Below are 21,047 nucleotides of genomic sequence, written 5' to 3'. Positions count from 1 at the left end.
GCTTGAGCTTTCTGTCCATGAGAGTTCTGTCCATGGTGTTAGGTCTCTGAAGGCTGAGGCCTGGTCTACATATCTGGCCAAATAAAGTAGGAATGAAGATTTTAGCCAGGGTGTGCATGCCTTTTTTATGTTGTTATTTTTCAGATTACATTAAGTACATTTGAGAAAACAGCTGTTCCAACAATATACAACGAACAACTTGACCTGGTCTTTTTACAGATTTGTGTTATGCTGGATAATAAAGTTCCATTTGATTATTCTAAAAGGTCACACCATATTTTTTCATGGGTAGTGCATGGTTTCCTGCCACAGTCCAAATAATTACCGTATTCAATAAGCATTTGCCATGTGCTGTAGAAAGAAAATGGATTACGCTTGCCTCTGGCTGCTCCAACTTGTCATGCCAGCTTCTCAGCCAATGCTATGGACCACACTCTGGCATACCAGAGCCCATGCTGAGACCAGCGCAAGCGGCTCGTGGGAGTGTGACGGGTGTGGTTGTACTGGGCATGGTGCTTCTGAAGCGCCGAAGGAGGCTCCACCACTATTGCTCCAATGGGAGGCGGAACAGGGAAACCAGATTTGGGGGCTGCACAGGGTGCCTCTGAAATTTGAGAGGCCAAGGTCTGCCATAGAGACCAGTCCCAGTTCGCCAGCATCTGGCTATCTCCATTTGTGCTGCTGTTAATAAAAAGAGGCTAAGAGAACATTGTGGGGGTGGCAGCAGCTCTGGAAGTAGAAGACTAGCCGAGTAGGGAGCGGCTTAGTTTAGGACATTTTACGCTTGACATGCTGGTTTTCTTCTGCCTGACAGTTTTTACACAGGGAAGTATGCAATAATGTCCTTCTTTACTGGCATCCTGAAATGGCGCAGGCCACTCTACTACCTCAGACTGCAGCATATGTAGACTGGGCCTCATTCACTCATGCCAACAAGCCATCCCTCACCTGACGTTGAACATCTGTTTTGGAATTAATACTTTTCAGTTGTGAGAGCAGTTTAAGAGAAACAGAACAAAAAATTGCATATTGGTTTATTTTCTGAAAAGGCCAAAAGCAGGGCAGTTTTGTTTAGATGTGGTCTGGTTTTTGTTTTAATGCAAGCAGTGGCCTACAAAGAATCAACTTCCTCTTCTCCATCTTCTCTTTAGCACAATGGCTGACAACACAAGTAAACTCACCAAGCATGTGAACAAAACACCTCCAAGGTCTCCTGCAGATTCCGCAAAAGAAAAAGCAGCCAAAAGGTTATCCTGCGACTCAAACAGCTCCCACGACGGGGCCAGTGGGCCAGAACTAAGTGCTCTTGAAGAGGCTTTCAGAAAATTTGCTATCCATGGGGATACGAGAGCCACGGGGAGAGAGATGCATGGGAAAAACTGGTCCAAGTTGTGTAAGGATTGCCACGTGATTGATAGCAAGAACGTGACTCTCACCGATGTTGACATCGTCTTCAGCAAGATCAAGTAATTTCTCCCTCTGCTTCTTCACCTTACATCTCCCCCCCCCCCCGATATTTGTATTGCTGAGTCTATTTGTGAGTAATAATAGGTGGAATATGATGGTTACATATACCCCAGTTACATCATAAACATTGTTTTTAAGTTCTGTAAAACGAGGGGAACACCATGGTATCCTCAGATATTGTTGGACTTCAGCTCTCTGCAGCCCCAGCTAGCATGGGCAGTGATCACAGGTGATGGAACTTATAGTCCAGCAGTATCTGGAGAGCACCAGGTGAGCTCGCCATGCTTTACAAGTTTAGATTGCACACCTGAGTTTCTTTTTCTATACTAATTAGCATTCACAGGTTACACATTCCAGGCTAAAATAGATTGAGTGATAGCCAACAGTCATACTCAAGAGTCGACACATTGAAATTAATGGCCTTAAGAAAATTAAGTATATTTTAATTGACAAAATGTATGTACTGTTTTAATTAATAACATCAAAGCATAAAAACATATTAAATTATTGATTAAAAGACCAATGAAATCAAGCATTAACACCAAGTTGGCATAACATTTATTAAAATATAAATAAAATCAGTAGTTTTAAAACAAATGCACAAAGTTAAAATTATTTGTCTGGATAGACTTGTCTTTAAAAATGCTTTTAAGAGGTGCCAAAAATAATTCTCCGAAGTGTAGGTGCTGCTACACTAAAGCATCAGTTCCTTGCAAGTGAGGAACAAGCATTATGTGGCAGTTGTAAAAATGTCAGTTCTGCAGATAGAAGCAGTTGAGCGGGTGCATACAGGGTAAGGCAGTCCTTCAAGTCAACTTAAAGGCTTTATATACTAATAGTAATATCTTGAATTTTACTTAGAACTTTTAAAAAAATATTAATTTCAACGAGACTAAAAACATCTAACCTTGTATATTGGTCAATATTAGCTTCACTTCTGAAAAGCTCTCTAATACTATTTTTATTCTGGGACAATTACTGTGCACTAGATATTTGTGTGAGAAAAACTGTTTTGCAGATTATATGTATGGTGCCTGGTATGTACACTTCTGAAATGTTTTGGAGTCTGGCTTTTGCTGAATATTGTTACCTTTCTTAAAAAGAAAAGGAGAGATAGCGAGTGCCTGGCTACCTGATGCCCTGCAGAAGGAAGGCCAAGGGGAGCCCAACCGCCGCCCTTCCCTTCTTCTGAATGTGCTACTTGAAGACAAGGCCTGGCTACAGTCTGAAGGTGCTTGATGGAGCAACCTAGCTGAAGCTGAGCTAAGCTGAAGCTAAGCAGGCCTGACTTTGGACAGGACCTCGATGGGAGTAGGTTGGGGGACGTAGCTTAGCAGCAGAGCAGTTGCTGAGCAGGCAGCTGGTATTGGGTTCAATTCCTGGCATGTTTCCAGGTGGAAGGTGAAAGAACCTCTGAAGAGGCTGCTGCTGCCAGCCAGAGAAGATGGACCAGTGGCAGGGCTCCCCCCCCCCCAACTGGAACTCAGTTCTGGCACCTCTCAAGTAGGCGCCATTGCCATTCTAAGAGAAAGAAGGGAGGTACTCGTGGCAAGTTCCAGCACTGACCAGTGTTCTGACCAGCTGTAAAGCAACTTCCTATAAAGGAGAATGAGATAACAAAATGGACTGTTCTGCCCTGGCTCTGTGCTAGGAATGAGTTGCCTGAATCCCATTTTGCCATTATAATAAGAAATTGGGGGGCAGTAGGTTCTTCGGGTTATGGTTAGGAAATAGTTCCTTGGGTTGAAACTTGGCAGTGTAGGAGAGGCGGGTTGAGAATGGTCCATGCCAAACTCGGGTAGGAAATGACTTATTCTGAATTAGCTGAATGTTTGATGAGTGATTCTGGCATTTTGACGGGTGGTGTCCATTTCTGCCCATAGAGTTTGCTGAGGTGGACTAGGGAGAAAATGTCTGTGTTTTTACTGGGTCTTTTGGGGAAATGTTTCGTAAGGTCAAAGGGGAACATTTGGTATGTGCTGTTACCTAGTAGCAGTATAACATATTTGTAGTTTTTATTTAAAAGGTACTTTCCTGGCAAATGTTACTCTATGCAGGCAGTAAGAAAATTCTCACACATGCTCAGTATGAACCAGTGTGGTCTTGCAACAGCATATACTTCTGAAAATGGAAAGCTGAGTCATATTCCCTCTCAGAACTAATGCCTGTATTTCACTCGAGGAAAGCTGAATTAGGGAACTCCTTGCTGCAAGGAAAACACTGTTTCAAGTCTCAAACCTTGTCATGGAATTTGTTTCAGGCTCTGTATACCCTTATGTTTTTCCCCCTTAGCCTGTTAAAGATGATAATATGATGGAGATCAGGATTGCAATGAGGGGTTTATTAAGATAAATGCTTGCTGCTTATATAAATTATATGCAGTTGTTTGGAATCCTTTATATATCTATTGGCTTACCTAATTACTTAAAAGGCACGTGTTTTTACTAACTGCTAGTGACACAAACCAACACCGCAGTGTTATGCAGAACTACTCTGCTTGGACCTCAGCCCTTCCATAGTTTGGCTTGTAGTTAACTAAGTTTGCAAATAGTTACAATTCATTTCAGCAACCTATTAAGTCCAAAGCGTGAATCCTATCTGTGCCATAAGCTCAAAAACTATTTAAAAGGAAGACACTCTTTTTCTCTCTTTTGCTGATTCTGCACTATGGAAGAGTATTAACTTACTGGACAGGATTTTTGTTTCAAAACTATTCCCATCCCTGTGTGGGAGAGGAGTAAGGAGGAATGTTTCACCTGCGGCTGTCCTGTACTAAAGCAGGGGGCTGGGCTGGAATCACTAGATGGCCATCAAGATCTTTCCCACCTCACCATTATATGTGGATGGTGGTTATTACCAGTTAGGTGCCTGCAGCATGGAAAGAGTGGCTTCAGTTGCATAGGCTCAATGTGTTAGTGCAGTGAAGAGGCAAATCTGGGACTTGAGTTCAGTCTGTCACTATCAGCCATCCAGCTCCAAGGTGGTACAGAAGCTGGAACTTCTGTACCACAGACCAGACACCATACCATATCTCCTGAATAATGCATTTTCCTGTAATTTCCCACCATTTTGGAAAAAAAAACCACAAAGAATATATATTAACTAGATGTTGAAACTATGAATTTGCATGAGTCTCCTTCCTCTCCTATTGTAGTTACTCCTTATATGGGGAGAGAATCACATGCTTAAATGCTCCTCCCATGGGAAAAAATCACTGCACATTGAAAACTAGCCTGTCAAGAGGGGGTGGGTGGGTTCTGGCCCAGTCTCTATCCTGACATGCTAGTTTTCTATCTGCAGAGCCCTTTTATATGTGAACAAATATTCAGATATACCTACAGTGTAAAATGGCGCAGCCTAGTAACAGCTGGTGCATATGATTCGCTGAAAAGGTTATTTTTTGGTTTACTCCTGCCCTTCTTCTTGTCATCCAGTGTGTAGTAAATAGTTGGATTATGTTGCCATCCTCCGTTTAACAGATGTCAGCAGCCTGGATTAAGCAGTCTCAAAAAAGTGTTAAAATAGCCGTCTGTAGCGATCAACAGATTGAGGTCACATATTTTAATATTACACCATTAGTGCCCCATTAACCAACTTCACCCATCCATTGTAAGATAACACAGTATATGCTTCCATCATTTCCCCTCTCTTAAAGCAACACAGTCAATAAAACCTCAGTTTGGGTTTTCTGGTTTTACTCTGTGGAAGGAGAAATAGGCAGAATCTGACTGTTTTTTTAAAAAATAGTTATCAAGGAATAGCAAGGAGAAGAGGATAACAAGGTGATGCACAGCAGATTACAGGTGATTTGTGATGTTGTGTGATGCTGAATGAGAACACCTGTGCAGGAGAAGAGAGGGCCACCCAAGGTATTCTAACCCTTTATGCCCAGCGCAATCCTGTTACTCAGAAACAAGTGTGTAGACAGTATCAATAAATAGTTGTGTCAGGGTGGAGCTAGGAGTTTCCTGTTACTGTTCTTGTTTAAGAGAGACAACAAAGTTCTTGTTTAGCTTCCTCACTGGTGTGTCCTCTAAATCTTCCATAACAGTAAGTCCTCCTTGTTCCCTGATAAATGTGCTTATGATTGCAGACTTCATTGCTATTTTGATTGTGCAAACAATGAATTTGGTACTAGACAGAGAACTAGGCATCCTAAGAAACTAAGCTTTCCTTAAAAATAATATAAGTTTCTAGTCCCTAAGGTTGCAGTGATGAACATTTGACCAATATTTGCTGCTCTCAGAAGCAAGATGACTCTGCACATCTGGAGGGCACTGGCTTCAGGGTTTTGCATGGTTCTTTCCATCCCATAACCAGCAAAATGTGATACAGATTTTGCAAAACAAAATATGTACAGACACAAATGTATGGAAAACGTCATGCAGGTTGCCAACCAAGCTTTACTCAGAGTAAACCCATTGACATTAATGGAGGTGAATTAATTGTGGCTATAAATTTCAATGGGTTTACTCTAAGTAGGACTTGCATAGGATACAATCCTCGGCTTTCCTTGACTCAGCTGTGCACTCCTGATAATACACTGAAACTGACCATGTGTGTATTTTATATCCTGATAGGGGAGGGAGGAGCCAAAATCTTCTAAGAATAGATATGAGGAGCCTATGACATATTGCTTTGGGCATATAAATTTTCCTTTTTATCGGGGTCAGCAACTGTTTGCGGGAATTTGATACTGCAGATATGCCATAAGTCATGTTGCCTGGCTGGTTGTAGTAATCAAATAGCCTCCTGTATAAATACTTTTTTTTATTTTCAAAGCCACAGCCATGGTGGATGCCACTGAAAAATATGGCCATAAAGTTGCTCATTTGATGCCATTCCTTGACAGAAAAAAATCCAAATATTGCTGCGCATACTGGCATGTTGCTATGGCCACAGGAGGCCTGAATGACATCATGCCCTGGATCTCTTGTGAGCATTTATTTAGAAAGATGTCTCCATAGAAACATTTGTTTGTATATGTGTTTTTCTCTGATGTTACCAAGTGTTACCTTTTAAATGTGGGTTTCTGTACCAGATTGCGAGCAACATTAATGTTAACATAAAGAGACACTATAAATACACTTAGGTCTCTTCACACCCCAAATTAGATAATTGGGGGAAAGAACCCATCAAAAGAATAAATACTGGGGCTTTTTTTGGGGGGGGAGAAGTAGTTCTTGGTTTTCCATGGAGTGCTCCTATGGCACACTGTGTCTCCACTTGTGAAAATTTCCACCCATGTTGTCAACAACACAAGTTCCAATTGCCAGCTGCTGTAGCCTGGTTCCCACTGCACAGGTCACACGGGTCTCTCATGTGAGAGGCAGGCATGTCTGCATCATGCAAGTAGCCACAGCAAATCAAGTAAGCCAGATGTAGCTGTTGTCCCTGACATCTGGGTAGGTGGATTTTAGGCAAGGAAGCCTCTTCTGCCCTCCTTCTATCTTGTTGCTTAAAACTTCAAAGGGGTGATCATTTCACACTTACCATTCCTTTAAAACAAGACCTTTATGAAATTAGTTGTTGGAGGAAAGCTGTACTGGTTGATTGCTTCCTTATGATCTCTGGAAGCTCTGTAAATGCTTCATCTAATAGGGTGAGCCCTTCTTGTGGCTAAATGACACACACTGTCAGCTCTTGAAAAGATGTGCTAACAATGTTTTTGGTGATCAGTCACCTGGCTTTCAAATCAATTGATCATTAAACAGATAATCAAAATCTTAGTAGAAATGCAGTTTTAAGGAAGCATGAGAAAAGCTTTGGATGAAGTTGCACTATACCTTTTTAATGTGTTGGGGCTATAGGTTTGTTTTTTGTTTTGGTCTTTTTACTATGTATTTTGAGTTCTCATTTTGCCACCCTGTGATCTTCAGATGAAGGGGGGTATACAAACCTAATAAATAATAATCATATCCCTGAAAGATCTGGTCTGAGATTGGGGGTAATTTTAGAAGCCCAAATGGCCTGAAGGGCATTTCAATAACTGCGGTTTTTGCGCCAGATGTGGTTCTTCCTGAGAAAATCGGATCTTGCCATAGTTATACCTTTTTGGCAGGGCCGGCCCACTTGTGAAGCAAGGTGAGGCAACCGCCTCAGGTGGCAGGAACCTCAGGGCGACAGATCTGGCCTCAGCTTCTGTCATGGTGGCAGTGACACTTGTGGCGCACTCCCACCCCCGTTCCCGATGTTCGTCTTTATTTTCCACCTTGTCCTTATATAGCTCTTAACTCCCCTCTTCTTCCCTGGCACCATTTTGTGGTTTGCCTCAGGTACCAAACTGTCTTGGGCCAGAAAACAGAAGTACCGTACTGGCCTGAATATAAGCCGCACCCACAAATAAGTCACACCTTTAAAATTCAGGGGGGGGGGGTAGAAAAAAGGCAATACCCGAATATAAGCCGTTCCCTTAAAATTGGGTCACAGGCTGAAAATTGCTGCGGTTGGTAGAATTGTAACTCTGAGCCAATTTAAGTCTTTGATCTTGCAAGCCCGCAAAAGTTATCGTACAGTCGCTAAAATTGCAAATTGCTATTCAGTTGCTACAATTCCACAGGCACTCACACCCGTAAATGGCAAATGAACAGTCTCAAGCTTGCAAATTGGCAATAAAACTTGACCACTACACAGTGCGGTGAGATCTTTCAAAAGCTGTTAGACAAATCAATGGGTGTGACGTCTCTCAAAAGCGATTTGCCATGATAGGTACAGTGGTGCCCCACAAGACGAATGCCTCGCAAGACGGAAAACTCGCTAGACGAAAGAGTTTTCCGTTTTGGAGGTGCTTCACAAAACGAATTTCCTATGGGCTTGCTTCGCAAGACGACAATGTCTTGCGAGCTCCTGCTGGTTTTTTCCCCCTTTCCCCCCTTTTCTAAGCTGCTAAGCTGCTTATCAGCTGATCCGATCAGCAGATAAGCCACTAATAGCGCTAATCCGCTAATCCGTCAATGGGCTTGCTTCGCAAGACGAAAAAACCGCTAGACGAAGAGAATCACAGAATGGATTCTTTTTGTCTTGCGAGGCACCACTGTAAATGGAACCTCCAGGTTCAGAGGCACCATATCTCTGGGTGGTCGCTCTCTAGTTTGTCCCCAGAATCTACTAATCTCTTTTCCATCCTGCTTGTCAACCTTCCAAGAGTATCTGGTCAGCAGCTCTTGGAAACAGAATTCTCAAGTATCTGTGTCTTTGATTTGACCCGTCAGGAAAGTTCTCATGTTAAGGAATGGCTATTTATAATATTTATTTATTTTTATTTCTGTATTAAAGTGGTGCTAAAATACCCACCTCCCAGCTGATCAATTTAAAGCCTATATCCCTAGTTTTAATCCTGGAGATCCTGGGTGATCGCATACTGCCTCCATATAGTTGGCACCTGCACAGCATGAGAATTTCTTTTGTATTCTAACCTTGGGCTATACAGTAAATAGATAGATGAGAAGAACACAGTTCTTCTCTCTCTCTCTCTCTCTCTCTCTCTCTCGAGAGAGAGAGAGAGAGAGAGAGAGTTTGCCTTTTGTGCCAGATACTAAGTGGACTGTCTTTTATAGGGTCTATATTCTCTCCTGGGCTGTGTCTGGGATACTGATGAATGTTGACCTGAATCCGGGAATGTCTGCGATGCAGCTGTTCATGCTATCCAAAGCTGTTTCATGTGCATATAAATCAGGCCTGGATGATCTGAATGCCTGAAAGCAGAAAGCAGGCTGGTCAATTTGCGATTGGTTTTCCCTGCTGAAACCAGGTATATAGAGAACTAGTCCAATGCCAGTTTTCAAACACATTTGGAGCGCTTGAGCATGGGGACGCCAAGGAAAAATTTCCCCGACTGGCATTTTTGCCAGTTCCAGGAGAGGGTCATTAGCAACCAAGACTGCAGTCAGCCCCAAATTTTGTTGCTGGAAAACAAACTGCCTGGACTTCCACATGTGATGACAGCAGGTTCTGATGCTGTGGTCCAGCAAAGGAAGTGCAACATAAAGAAGCGCGTAAATACAAAATTTATAGGAGAATTAATAAAAAGAAGCCAGCCAACCTTCACCCAGTGTACTGAATCCTTTGCTAAAAGGCTGGCTGTGCCCTGGAATCGGTAGGCTTCCCTCACTTTTTTGATAAATTTTCTTCCACACTATTTTGTGGATGATTCTGAAGAACTGCACTCATTTTGGGAGATCCGTTTGTTGGCTCACAACATTAGTTCTTGGACAGAAAGGATCACAAGGGCCATTCTAGTCCAACACAGGAATCATTTGTCCAACGTGGGGTTCAAACCCATGACCCTGAAAATAAGAGTCATGACAGAGCTATGTGCTCGTAGTCACTCTACTGTGACAAGTATAATTGGGGTGGGACTTTTTAATCTTTTGCTTTTAGTTTGCAGATGACAAAGATGTATGTGTGGACAAGCTGGCTAGTTAAAAAAACAACAACACCTTGTATGTTACCAACTTTGGGGGACTAATTTGGGAGGCTTCCAAAGAGCTTTGCTCAGAATATCATGGGGGTTGCACATTATACTGGGTTTTTTGTATCAGTGATGGCCAGTTTTATTTATTTGCACTGCTGTCGTTATTATGTGGTAAAGTGAGGTGAATTGGTTTGTGATGTGCTTCTTATTTTGCAGCATATTTCAGTGGGGGGGTAAGGGAGCATGAGTTGTTCAAACCAGCACATCAAAATTGCTTCTACTCGTGTAACATTTGCTCAGCAAATGTGACGCTGTGTTGTGGATACAGGTTGACCTGAAGGCTGCTTTCAACTGCAGAGAGAGTATCCATTAATCATGATGCTAGGCTGCAACAGCTACATGCCAGGCAAACAGAAATCTTGAGAGTAGAGTTACGGCACAAGAATGGAAACATTGGCTTGTTAAATGCTAACCAAGCAACAGATGAACTGAGCACTTGGAGCTGCTTGGGACATGATTAAAAGAGGTAGCAAGGGATCTGGGCCAAAAGAGTACAGTGCAACTTATTAATTGCATCTTGTTACAGAATGGACTGCCATCAAAAAACAGTCTTTGCATGCTTTGACAGAGACGATAATTGGTGTGAAATTTATGTACTATATATAGATAAAGGGAGACTTGTATTGCTAAAGGAGCCGAAGTTGATGTTACATGAAACCATTCCTCTTTTGAGTTTTCACGTTGACTTCAATGATGTGGTTAATATCTAGGATTTTATTTTGTTTTTAACTCCAGAAGGGGTAGGAAATGCAAGCCTGCACCTCTTGCCCTTTTTCATCTCTTGGTATTTTACTTATCCCATTTGAAAGTTGTAGTGATGTGGGAACGAGATTTTAACTTCTAAAACCATGTACGTAGCACAGAAACTTAGTTTTACGCACTAAGGCCTATTCTGAGAAAGTAGAATAGTAAATAGGACACCTCTAAAATATTGTCCAATTTTTGCCATTTCTACTTGTTGGGCAATTTTGTGAAACCCAGGTCCTCATATGTAAGATATCCAGAAGTAGCCCATAGATCAGACCGTAATCCCCTGTTGCTCTCTTCTTTCTGCTGGGTGCTGGTTTGCCTAGGCAATAATTGTGCCTGGGGTCCACCATTGGCCAGACTGACCAGGGTTGCTGGCAATCCAATGATCTTGGAGGTCCACAGATGGACCATCCCTACCCTAGAGCACCACTTCAAGACCCATTGGAGACCAGGGTGTCACTCATTTTCAAATACAGTATCCTATTTCCCTGACCTCCAGCTGTGGACACCAGTGAATGCTGGAAGCTCTCTTTGTTTTTGTCTCTGTTTGGACTTCCCAAAGAATAACTATGTGGGGTTGGGTGAGGTGAAGCTCACAAGGACATGATTTTTTTTTTTTTTTTAAAGAGCTCTTTAATTATAATCATGTTTCCTGCAAAACACTCCCCTGCAGAACAACTGTAGAAAAATCACCATAGCGACCAGTGCCGAGGTGAATTGTAGCATCTGTTTACATTTTTAGGTTGCTAAACAGGAGATTAATATAGGAAGTGAAGGAAGCATGGCTGCACTTTTCCTCAGTGGGAAAATGAAGAGGCTGAATACAACAATGGCATAAACTGAATTTAGCCAGGACACCTGAGTTAGATTAAGTTCCCTGTTTCCATCACAGCATTTGCCTGGAAACAAAAGCTTGAGGATCTGAATATCAACACCATTGCCTAACTTTTTATGGGCAAGGTGATTTTCACACTACAATGCACTGGTAATATTTGAGGGCTTGTTCATATGGTGTTGTTTAAAAAAAACCCAACAAAAACTTACGCAACTTTCAGTGTTGAATATTGTTTTTCTCTAGAGAAACCATTTGGTTTGTAAAAAAATGTTGTTTCACATTCTCTACTTCCCTGAGGGACAGGAAGTTTCAGTGAAGCTGTTTTAGAGGCTCAAGTTCCTTGTGAGGACTTTGTTCTGGGACATGTGCTGCCTTTTGTTATAAACTACTTATTTATAAAATGTGTGGGTCTCTCACATGGGCAACTACAAGTTTCAGAGCAACACCAGCTTGCTACCCTAATGTTTCTAGAAGTGGTTTTTGCCGGCCACAGGTCTCTTGGCACCTTTAATAAACAAGCTTTACTCTCACATTATTTTTGTTTGTTCCTGCCTCGGGGGATGGAGTCAATTAATAATTTACTTTATTGCAGGAACAAATGACAGGAAAGATGCCAGTTTGATCTGAACAACCCTTTATGTATGTGCTTTATGTGTTTTTATCTTATGCTGGTCTATCATAATTGAGAGAATGAGTATTTGTACGCCCAACTTCTACAGTTGTTTTATTGACTATTTAGCATGTGCTACTTATGGAAGTAGGGATCCGGGTGGCGCTGTGGGTTAAACCACAGAGCCTAGGACTCACCGATCAGAAGGTCAGCAGTTTGAATCCCCGCGACAGAGTGAGCTCCCGTTGCTCGGTCCCTGCTCCTGCCAACCTAGCAGTTCGAAAGCACCCCAAAAAGTGCGAGTAGATAAATAGGTACCACTCCGGTGGGAAGGTAAACGGCGTTTCCGTGCGCTGCTCTGGTTCGCCAGAAGTGGCTTAGTCATTCTGGCCACATGACCTGGAAGCTGTATGCTGTCTCCCTCGGCCAATAAAGCGAGATGAGCGCCACAACCCCAGAGTTGGCCGCGACTGGACCGAATGGTCAGGGGTCCCTTTACCTTTTACTTATGGATGTAGGTGCTTTTGACAGAATGTCTCCTGATACAACGGGGCAACTCTTTGGTGCAAGATTAGCTGCAGCTCTCTAATTGCCACACTTTTACCTTATGCTGACCTATGGCCATAATAAAGATTCCTCCTCCTCCTCTTCTTTCTTCTTCTTCACTTTTTTTAAAATTCTTCCCCAATTTAAAGCACACATGCGTGTGTCCGTACACCCTTCATGTAGAAATTTAATAGACCAGGTAGAAGCATTATTGTAATCCTTAATATGCTAGTTTGTACATAAGAAAGGTTTTCATGCTGTTTTCTCTCCCCAGCTTCCCGCCAGCCTGAAGTGAACAGCCAGAATTTTGATTCCTCCTTTCGCACAATTTGTAGAATGGTTCTTAAAATTTCCAGGTCCCTGCATTGTGACATTGGCAACTAACTCTCTCATCTAGGCCTGCTAGAATCCTGTGGGTCTGGTTCACTGCGCTCCATTTTTAATCTTCTGGGTGTTATAATTTCACTGGCCTGATAGATGTTCCTGTCCTGTGGGTTCGTCCCACTGTTATGGCTCCACTATTTTTAGAAGATGTCTGAGGCTTCTCTTGGTGTTTCTTGCTGTTCAGAATGGATGAGTACTTGTCTTCTATTTGTTTGCAGATTCTTCCTAGGCCCCGGCTCGAGATTAGGATGTAGCTGGCCTGGTTTATGCTAGGTTCTTTCTGGGCTCACTTAATAATGCTGCTCTCTTTAGTTAACAATAAAGCCATGCCAGCTATGGTACCCTGCAAAAGTTACTTGGCATCCCCACTCCAAAACAAAAACCACCCAGGTATTCATATATTTAGAAAGTCTTTAATTAATGTTCATTTTCCTTTCCTCCTTATTGGAGGTGTCTTTAACTGCTACTCATTGTGGCAAATGAGGAAAGGTTTTATAAGCTGGAAAAGATTCCAGTTCTTCTTTTATTCTTTTCTAGGCTCTCGGTGTGCCAGTGATATCTGACATATTTATAGGTTAGCAATGTTTGTGGATTCTGGAGCACTTTGCTGTTTCACAGAGGAAACAGCCCAAAGTGTGCAATCATCGGGGTATTATATCTCATGGCTCCCTGAATATGTACCTCTCCAATAAATGTGTTTACAAATATACTGAGGCTTTTTGGAAACAAATATTATATTTTAGTTGTACACATAAAGCATCTTGGATATGTACACCTTAAAAAAATGTGATGTGCAAAGCAGCTCTTATTTGCAAGATTGATGGAGAGGCTCAGGGAAATAATAATGGGTCTAGCTCAAGAATCAACATCTTCAACTCGAAGGGCATGTTGGAACTGTTAGCGTGACGAATACAAGAGGCTTAAGCAGGTTCCTTGGAACGCTCACATTTGACATGGATGACCAAGAGCTGCCCAGGTTTTACAGAAATGAACTACCCCCATTGTTGGTGCAAGGGAGGAGAGCGCTGGGGCACGGACATCTGGTTACCGCTGTGAGAACCGCCCTGTGATCGGACCAAGGGCGGTATAGGAATTAATTAATTGAATTAATTAAATAAATACTGGGCTGGATGGGCCTTTGGCCCGGTCCAGCATGTTCTTTTCTTCTCAACTCAAAATTTTATATTTATTTCAGAGATTTATATCCCACCCCAGGCAGCTCCTACAACATGGTAAAACAACGGAAACTTAAATAGAAATGGAAAACAGAACAAAACCCATGTGTGTTTGTAAACACCCCTGGCTTGAAATTTTCTGCTGCTCCACAGAATAATGTGCCTTTTGCTCAGCTGAAACGAGTGCCAGCTTGTTCCATTTATGGAGGTTATCAGCTTGTGCTAGGTAGGCATCTAGCATAGCAGTAAAGTGCTGTTCCTTGCAGTGATTTGTGGTACCAGCCAAACGTTCATTTTTTTATTCTGATACACTCAGCTGTAAGGATTATAGGCTTATTAAATTAAAGAAATCAGTGCATGGATTGTTTTTTTAGTCAATGACAGCCTTTTTCTTATTCATTCATATTTAATATCAGTAGAACTCCTAATTTAATGTCCCACAAGATAATGCCTCTCTTACAAATATATAATAATAATATAAATAAATAAATGGAAACATGAAAACGATGAGTGAGTGGCCTTGTAACAGGACAGCAGGTCATTGTGCTGTTGTTAATCCTGTTCAATTGCTGACTTGCTCTGTGCTTAACAATAGTGGGAAACTATATTGTTTAAAGAAATGCTGCGTTGTTTGGATATACTTCTCAGTAAACACAAGAGGCCACAGGGCAGTGCGTATGAGGCATGGCTTGGACGCTTTCAGCAATCCCTCCACTGGCCTGAGAAATGGCTTCATAGCAGGAAGACTGGCTGGATGCCACTCGGATGGTAGCTGGCCATCATCAGCTCACGTGCTGCTGCATATCTTACAAAGGGATGTGGCAGAGAAATGTGGGGAAAGGGTGTCGTGGGGGAGAGTTAAGAGGGTCAGGAATGGACTGCAGTAGCAGCTTTCCCCCCCACTTCCTCCCTCTCAAGGGGTGGAAACAGCCAACAAGCCAGTAGTGAGCCACAAAATTCCCAGTTAGGAACATCCTATTTAGATATAAAAACTTTATCAAATAATTGTTATGCTAACAACAACAATAACATGACTGAAGAATCTGAAATAAGATGTTCACACCTGCAAATTCCACCATGATTTGAGTGTTTTCAGTACTAGAGTACCTGAGAGCAAACCGTTCATCTGAGAAAGTGATTTCAAAAATGGAGAAAGTATGGATAATTTAAGAGTATACAAACCAAAATATGAGAGCAAGCCTGAGCAAGTGAGCTCAAGATGTTGGACATATTATTTCCATAGAAGTCTGAGAGAAACTCTGGAAGCAGTTCTCATTTAAATGCAAGCTAAACAGAAAATTGCTTTAAGGTAATGTTGAAATGGCACCTAATTCTAGCAATGACCAATAGAAGAAATAGTAACTATCCAAAAACATGTTGGGAAAGAAGCAGGAGGCTAATATTGTATGTGGTGGAAATACTGTAGAGTGCAGAAATATCTAACAGGAATCAGAAGTGGGGAGAGCGTGTTCCACCTCCCCATGTACTTCCAGAATGGTTGGTTAATAAAAGGATGTCACATAGAGGAGGGAGAAAGGTTGTTTTCTGCTGCTCCAGAGAAGCGGACACGGAGCAATGGATCCAAACTACAAGAAAGAAGATTCCACCTAAACATTAGGAAGAACTTCCTGACAGTAAGAGCTGTTCGACAGTGGAATTTTCTGCCAAGGAGTGTGGTGGAGTCTCCTTCTTTGGAGGTCTTTAAGCAGAGGCTTGACAACCATATGTCAGGAGTGCTCTGATGGTGTTTCCTGCTTGGCAGGGGGTTGGACTCGATGGGCCTTGTGGTCTCTTCCAACTCTATGATTCTATGGTTGATTAGGATGGGGAGCCTGTGGCTGGAATACATTTCCTAACATCCCTGACCGTGCTGGCTGGAAGTTACAGTCAAGCAACATCTGGAGGGCCACATCTGGAGGGCCATTAGTGGCACAATGCAACAGAAACAGGCAATATCCATCTACAATGCACAGTCGGAGCCAGCCGTCTGAGGCATCTCTAGACTTCTTGCTGGAGCCCCTTTCGCCCTCCGTTGGGCTCCCTCTGCCGGCACGGCCCACCTGACACCCGAGCCCCACTGGGGCCCTCGCAAGAGCAGGAAGCCCTTTCCACCCCACCTCCCCGCAAAAAGCCCTATGTTGCTGCCCAGTCCTGCCCTTTGAACGGCTGCTGCCCTCAGCCAGGGCTTGCTTGGAAACCTCTAGTCCTGTGAAAAATAAACTGGGCTTATTTACTTCTGAGTTTAAAAATAAAAATAAACCTTGCCCTCTTCTTTAAGCCTCTTCCCTCCGTTCTCCCCTTCTGCATGTTTGTGTGCGTTTGTGTCTTCCTTCTCCCTTCTATTATTTTGTTCTGTAAAATTTTATCCATTCTTTCTAGTTTGGCTTGGTTTATAAAAGAAAATAAACAATCAAATAACTGGTGTTCTGGGATATACACACACATTCAACTAAAACTCGATAGTGAATTATATTTGAATATCTAAAAGCGTGACACAGAATTGGCTTCTTTAGTAATGTAATTAAAGTTTTAGGGAACATCCTCTTAGAATAACTTTGATATCTGTGCTACTAATTACTTCTGCAGCTTTAATTTTAGAGAATATGTGTTAATTTAAAATTATCTCTATTATAAAATTACAGTTGTAGTAATATGCTAAAGGTAATTTAAAACATTATCAGTTTTAGACTCCTAAATATTAGCAGCTGCCAAGATATTACCCCGTTCTACATAGATCCATCCTTATTTCAGACATTGTAATATATTGGTATATCAAAACGTTTAGCAGGTGATATACAGTGGTACCTCGGGTTACAGACGCTTCAGGTTACATATGCTTCAGGTTACAAACTCCGCCTACCCATAAATATTACCTCGGGTTAAGAACTTTGCTTCAGGATGAGAACAGAAATCATGCGGCGGCGGCGGCGCAGCAGCAGGAGGCCCCATTAGCTAAAGTGGTGCTTCAGGTTAAGAACAATTTCAGGTTAAGAACGGACCTCCGGAACGAATTAAGTTCTTAACCCGAGGTACCACTGTATCACGATGTTGAAAACCGGACATTGCTCAGCCCTAGCATGAAATACGAGTTTGTGCATTTTGGCAGATGTTTACTAATAAACAGCTGTGGTGCCTTAATAGCAGCAAATGCGTTGCAAGTGAATGTCAAGGTCTTCCCCCCCATGTCATCTCCCCCTCCTCCTTCATTCCTTTCATGTTCCTCCAGCAAATTATTTTTCTCCTCCTCCTCTTCTTCTTTTTTAAACACCAAACAATGTGGCTTCTGAGGGGCAAAATCATTGAAGTTTATTGAAGCTCTAAACATTTTCTCCCCATGGGAACCAAACTGACTTCTTTGTCCTTTGATCCCAAACAATAATTTACGCAAATTGCCACAGAGTTGGACATGATCTGTTTGTGTATAAACTGGGCCTTTAACGTTATATTTATGAGCGAAATGAAGGGAAGTTTCTCATGAACTGAACTACTTGAGGCGAGAGAGTCACAGGATCCTCCGCAACCTCCACCCCCCTCTTGGCATGCAGAAAATGTCCGGGAGATTTCTGGGCTGCACCTTTTCCTTTCCTGGTGCATTAGTTTTCTACGTGCAGAGAGTTGGGAAACATTCAGATATGTGGTCTGAAGTGATGCAGACCAGGAAAAGCTGTATCACACATTTGCATGTTCTTGGATAAATGGTCTTCAGTCTGTCAGCACTACAAACAAGATAGGTCCCCAGGCTAATTAGTCTGTGGCCCAGTTCGCATGTAACATTAAGCCAAACCATGGCTTAGCTGCAGGTAGCAAGGCGACATGACAACCAGGGGCAAATTGAATTTGTCAATTTTTTTACAACGAGTCCCCACATGTTCATGCATCACCATAGTTTGGTTTAGTGTTATGTGCAAAACAAGCCGATATAACTCCTGTTTGAATGTGTTATACAGGGAGCGAGTAAATGAGGAAATAGGGTGCAGTTGGAATGAGGTAAGATCATGAAAACTGAGCTGTATTCAAGGTGCATGATATATCTACCTGCTCTTCTCTCCTACCTTGTCTGTAAAAAGCATACCTGCTGTATGTTACAATAACCTGACTAATTGTCCCTGGAAGATAATCAGTCTCGCTGCAGGACTGCTCAGGAACAAGGATGGAGTAACTTCTTCTTTGACGATCACTCATAGCCCAGTAAAGGGACGTGGGTGGCGCTGTGGGTTAAACCACAGAGCCTAGGACTTGCCGATCAGAAGGTCGGCGGTTCGAATCCCCGCGATGGGGTGAGCTCCCGTTGCTCGGTCCCTGCTCCTGCCAACCTAGCAGTTCGAAAGCACATCAAAGTGCAAGTAGATAAATAGGTACCGCTCCGGCGGGAAGGTAAGCGGCGTTTCCGTGCGCTGCTCTGGTTTGCCAGAAGCGGCTTAGTCATGTTGGCCACATGACCTGGAAGCTGTATGCCGGCTCCCTCGGCCAGTAAAGCGAGATGAGTGCACAACCCCAGAGTTGGCCACGACTGGATCTAATGGTCAGAGGTCCCTTTACCTTTACCACAGCCCAGTAAGGTTGTCTTCTATGAACACGGTTTTAACAGTGTGTCCGTAAGTGACCATGGAGGCCAATTCTGGATCCACACGTCCTTCCACATTGGGGACATAGGTTTCCGGGCAGGAGTTGATCAGGGTGAGGGTTTGCCAAGCGTGACTTCCTCTTAGCACGTTTCTCCCCTGCATCCTGAGTTCGAGCGTCTTCAAAGCCCATGACACCTTTGGTAAAGGCTGTAACAAGGGGGTTTAAAAAGGATGGAGTAACAAGGGGGAAACCACTGAGCCTCTTGGCCCTGCTGATCGGAAGGTCGGCGGTTCAAATCTGTGCGACGGCGTGAGCTCCTATTGCTCTGTCCCAGCTCCTGCTAACTTGGCAGTTCAAAAGCACACCAGTGCGAGTAGATATGTAGGCGGGAAGGTGAACATGTAGATATGTGGTGGGAAGGTAACAGCGTGTCTGTGCACTCTGGCTAAAGTCACGGTGTTCTGTTGTGCCAGAAGTGGTTTAGTCATGCTGGCCACATGACCCGGAAAGCTGTCTGTGGACAAACGCCTGCTCCCTTTGCCTGAAGCAGGATGGGTGCTGCACCCCATAGTTGCCTTTGACTGGACTTAACTTCTTCTTTTTTTACCTTTAAAAAGGATGGCTTTAAAATCTGACTCTTGGACCATTGGTGTGGAGTCACTAGTCCAGGTCATTCTCCTGTTCATTTTTCACTCTCATGTGCAAAATAGTAAGTCGATAAAGCAGCAGAAAATTATTGAAAACAGCAGCTGTTGATGCTTTTTGGTTTGAAGAATTTTTTCTGCTTTGTGTTTACTTTTGGGGATGTTTCTGTGGTCTGTTTATATCACAGTTCTTTGTTGCTTGGAGTGACAACACATTCCATACTAGTTGGAGTGCTTTGCTTGGTTATTCTAAATTGGCCTTTCTTGGTTAGAGGTTAATATTCCAGATAGATTCCTTCCAGCACTGTTTCTCTTGAACATGCTGGTGTGTCCACAGGGCCCCTTTAATTTAAGACAACAGCAGTTTGCAGGCTTTTATAGGAGGTGGGACAAACTGCCAGCTAGGTTCCTTTTTCCTTTCTGCCACAACAATGTGATTTATCAACCAAACAGCTTTGGCTGGGGGAGGGTGCAGCTTTGAGGTTGACTCCCTTAATGCCAGCCTCTGCTTCCTCCTCTTACATATTTGGAACTGGAATTCTTGTTCAGCTTGATTGGCAGACAAAATACAGATGTCGTTTCCTGGCTCTGTCATTTGCCTTTGCAGGCAAAGAAAGAGCAGTTGTGAGAGCAGTTGCAACCAAGCCAGTTTCATAAGTTACAAAGAAATGCAGCCCATAGCTTGTATTGCTGTAGCCTGTTCACCTCTTAGCTGCAAGATGGTTGAGAAACTTCAGCTGAGGCCCTTCTTTGTTGTCTCTCCCCAAGGAGCCTCTCCTGGCATCTTCATTATATGCCTTTAGGCGCCAGGCAAAAACTTTCCTTCATAACGAGGCCTTTAGCAGATTAACATGGTGGTAACCTAGTCCCGCACCCTGCAAACAGATAAAGAATATTTCTTTTTAGCCAATTAAGAGAGAGAATTAACAGGGTTAACCAATATGCCAGTGTCAGCACAGTGTCATACATGGATGTATCATAATGCAGACATACACATTATTTGGTGCAGAGGATGATATTTTATATGCTAAGCAGCATATTCCATAACCTCTAAACCTTTTTATGTGACTGTTGAATATATAGATTTTTTCCCCTTAAAATGACAATTTTCCCCCAGGGGAAAGGGGGGGGGGGAGAGAAAATCTATGTTCCCCACAGCTTCAGAATTTCCCAGTTCTATTTCTCTTATTTACACAGCTTTATTCATTTTGTCCTGTTGTATTGCTTTTCAACTTGATTTTCATTTTCTGGTCAGAACTACTGACCATTATCACTGAGTTTATATCCTCAAAGCTTGGTGTAGACTTTCTTTACACCATAACTGTTTTTGTTCTCTTTTCTCCTGTATTCCCTTTTCTTCTTCACAATGTGGTACATTTCTTAAATAGCTTATATTTGCATTTTGTGTTTCTGACTGGCTCTCTAGTTCCATTCATTATTTTAAAGGAAAAAACACAGGCGAACGTTCTCCCCCTTTTTGTTTTGTTTTGAAAAGAAGTCTACATGTGATCTAGCATTTGCAGGCTGGAGCCTTCCTCGCTGTCATACTAGTTCTTGTTCCTTCTGCTGCAGAACTATAGAGTGTGTTTTTCTGAAT

At 42.7% G+C, this 21,047-nt stretch overlaps 1 protein-coding gene across 1 annotated transcript in view; it reads left to right on the top strand.

The window, feature by feature from the left end:
• The first annotated feature begins 1,114 nt into the window (after positions 1 to 1,114).
• TPPP (tubulin polymerization promoting protein) overlaps positions 1,115 to 21,047 on the top strand; it is a 34,478-nt gene continuing 14,545 nt past the window's right edge. Inside the window, exon 1 of the mRNA XM_081167294.1 lies at positions 1,115 to 1,466. Coding sequence (XP_081023420.1) covers positions 1,156 to 1,466 — 311 coding nt within the window. The 5' untranslated portion in view covers positions 1,115 to 1,155. The remainder of the gene's footprint in view (positions 1,467 to 21,047) is intronic.

Source organism: Podarcis bocagei (assembly GCF_964188305.1).
Source record: "Podarcis bocagei genome assembly, chromosome: 13".
In the NCBI taxonomy this organism is placed as follows: domain Eukaryota; kingdom Metazoa; phylum Chordata; class Lepidosauria; order Squamata; family Lacertidae; genus Podarcis; species Podarcis bocagei.
The sequence above is the reverse complement of the archived record's forward strand: the minus strand, read 5'-3'. Positions and strand labels throughout refer to the sequence as shown.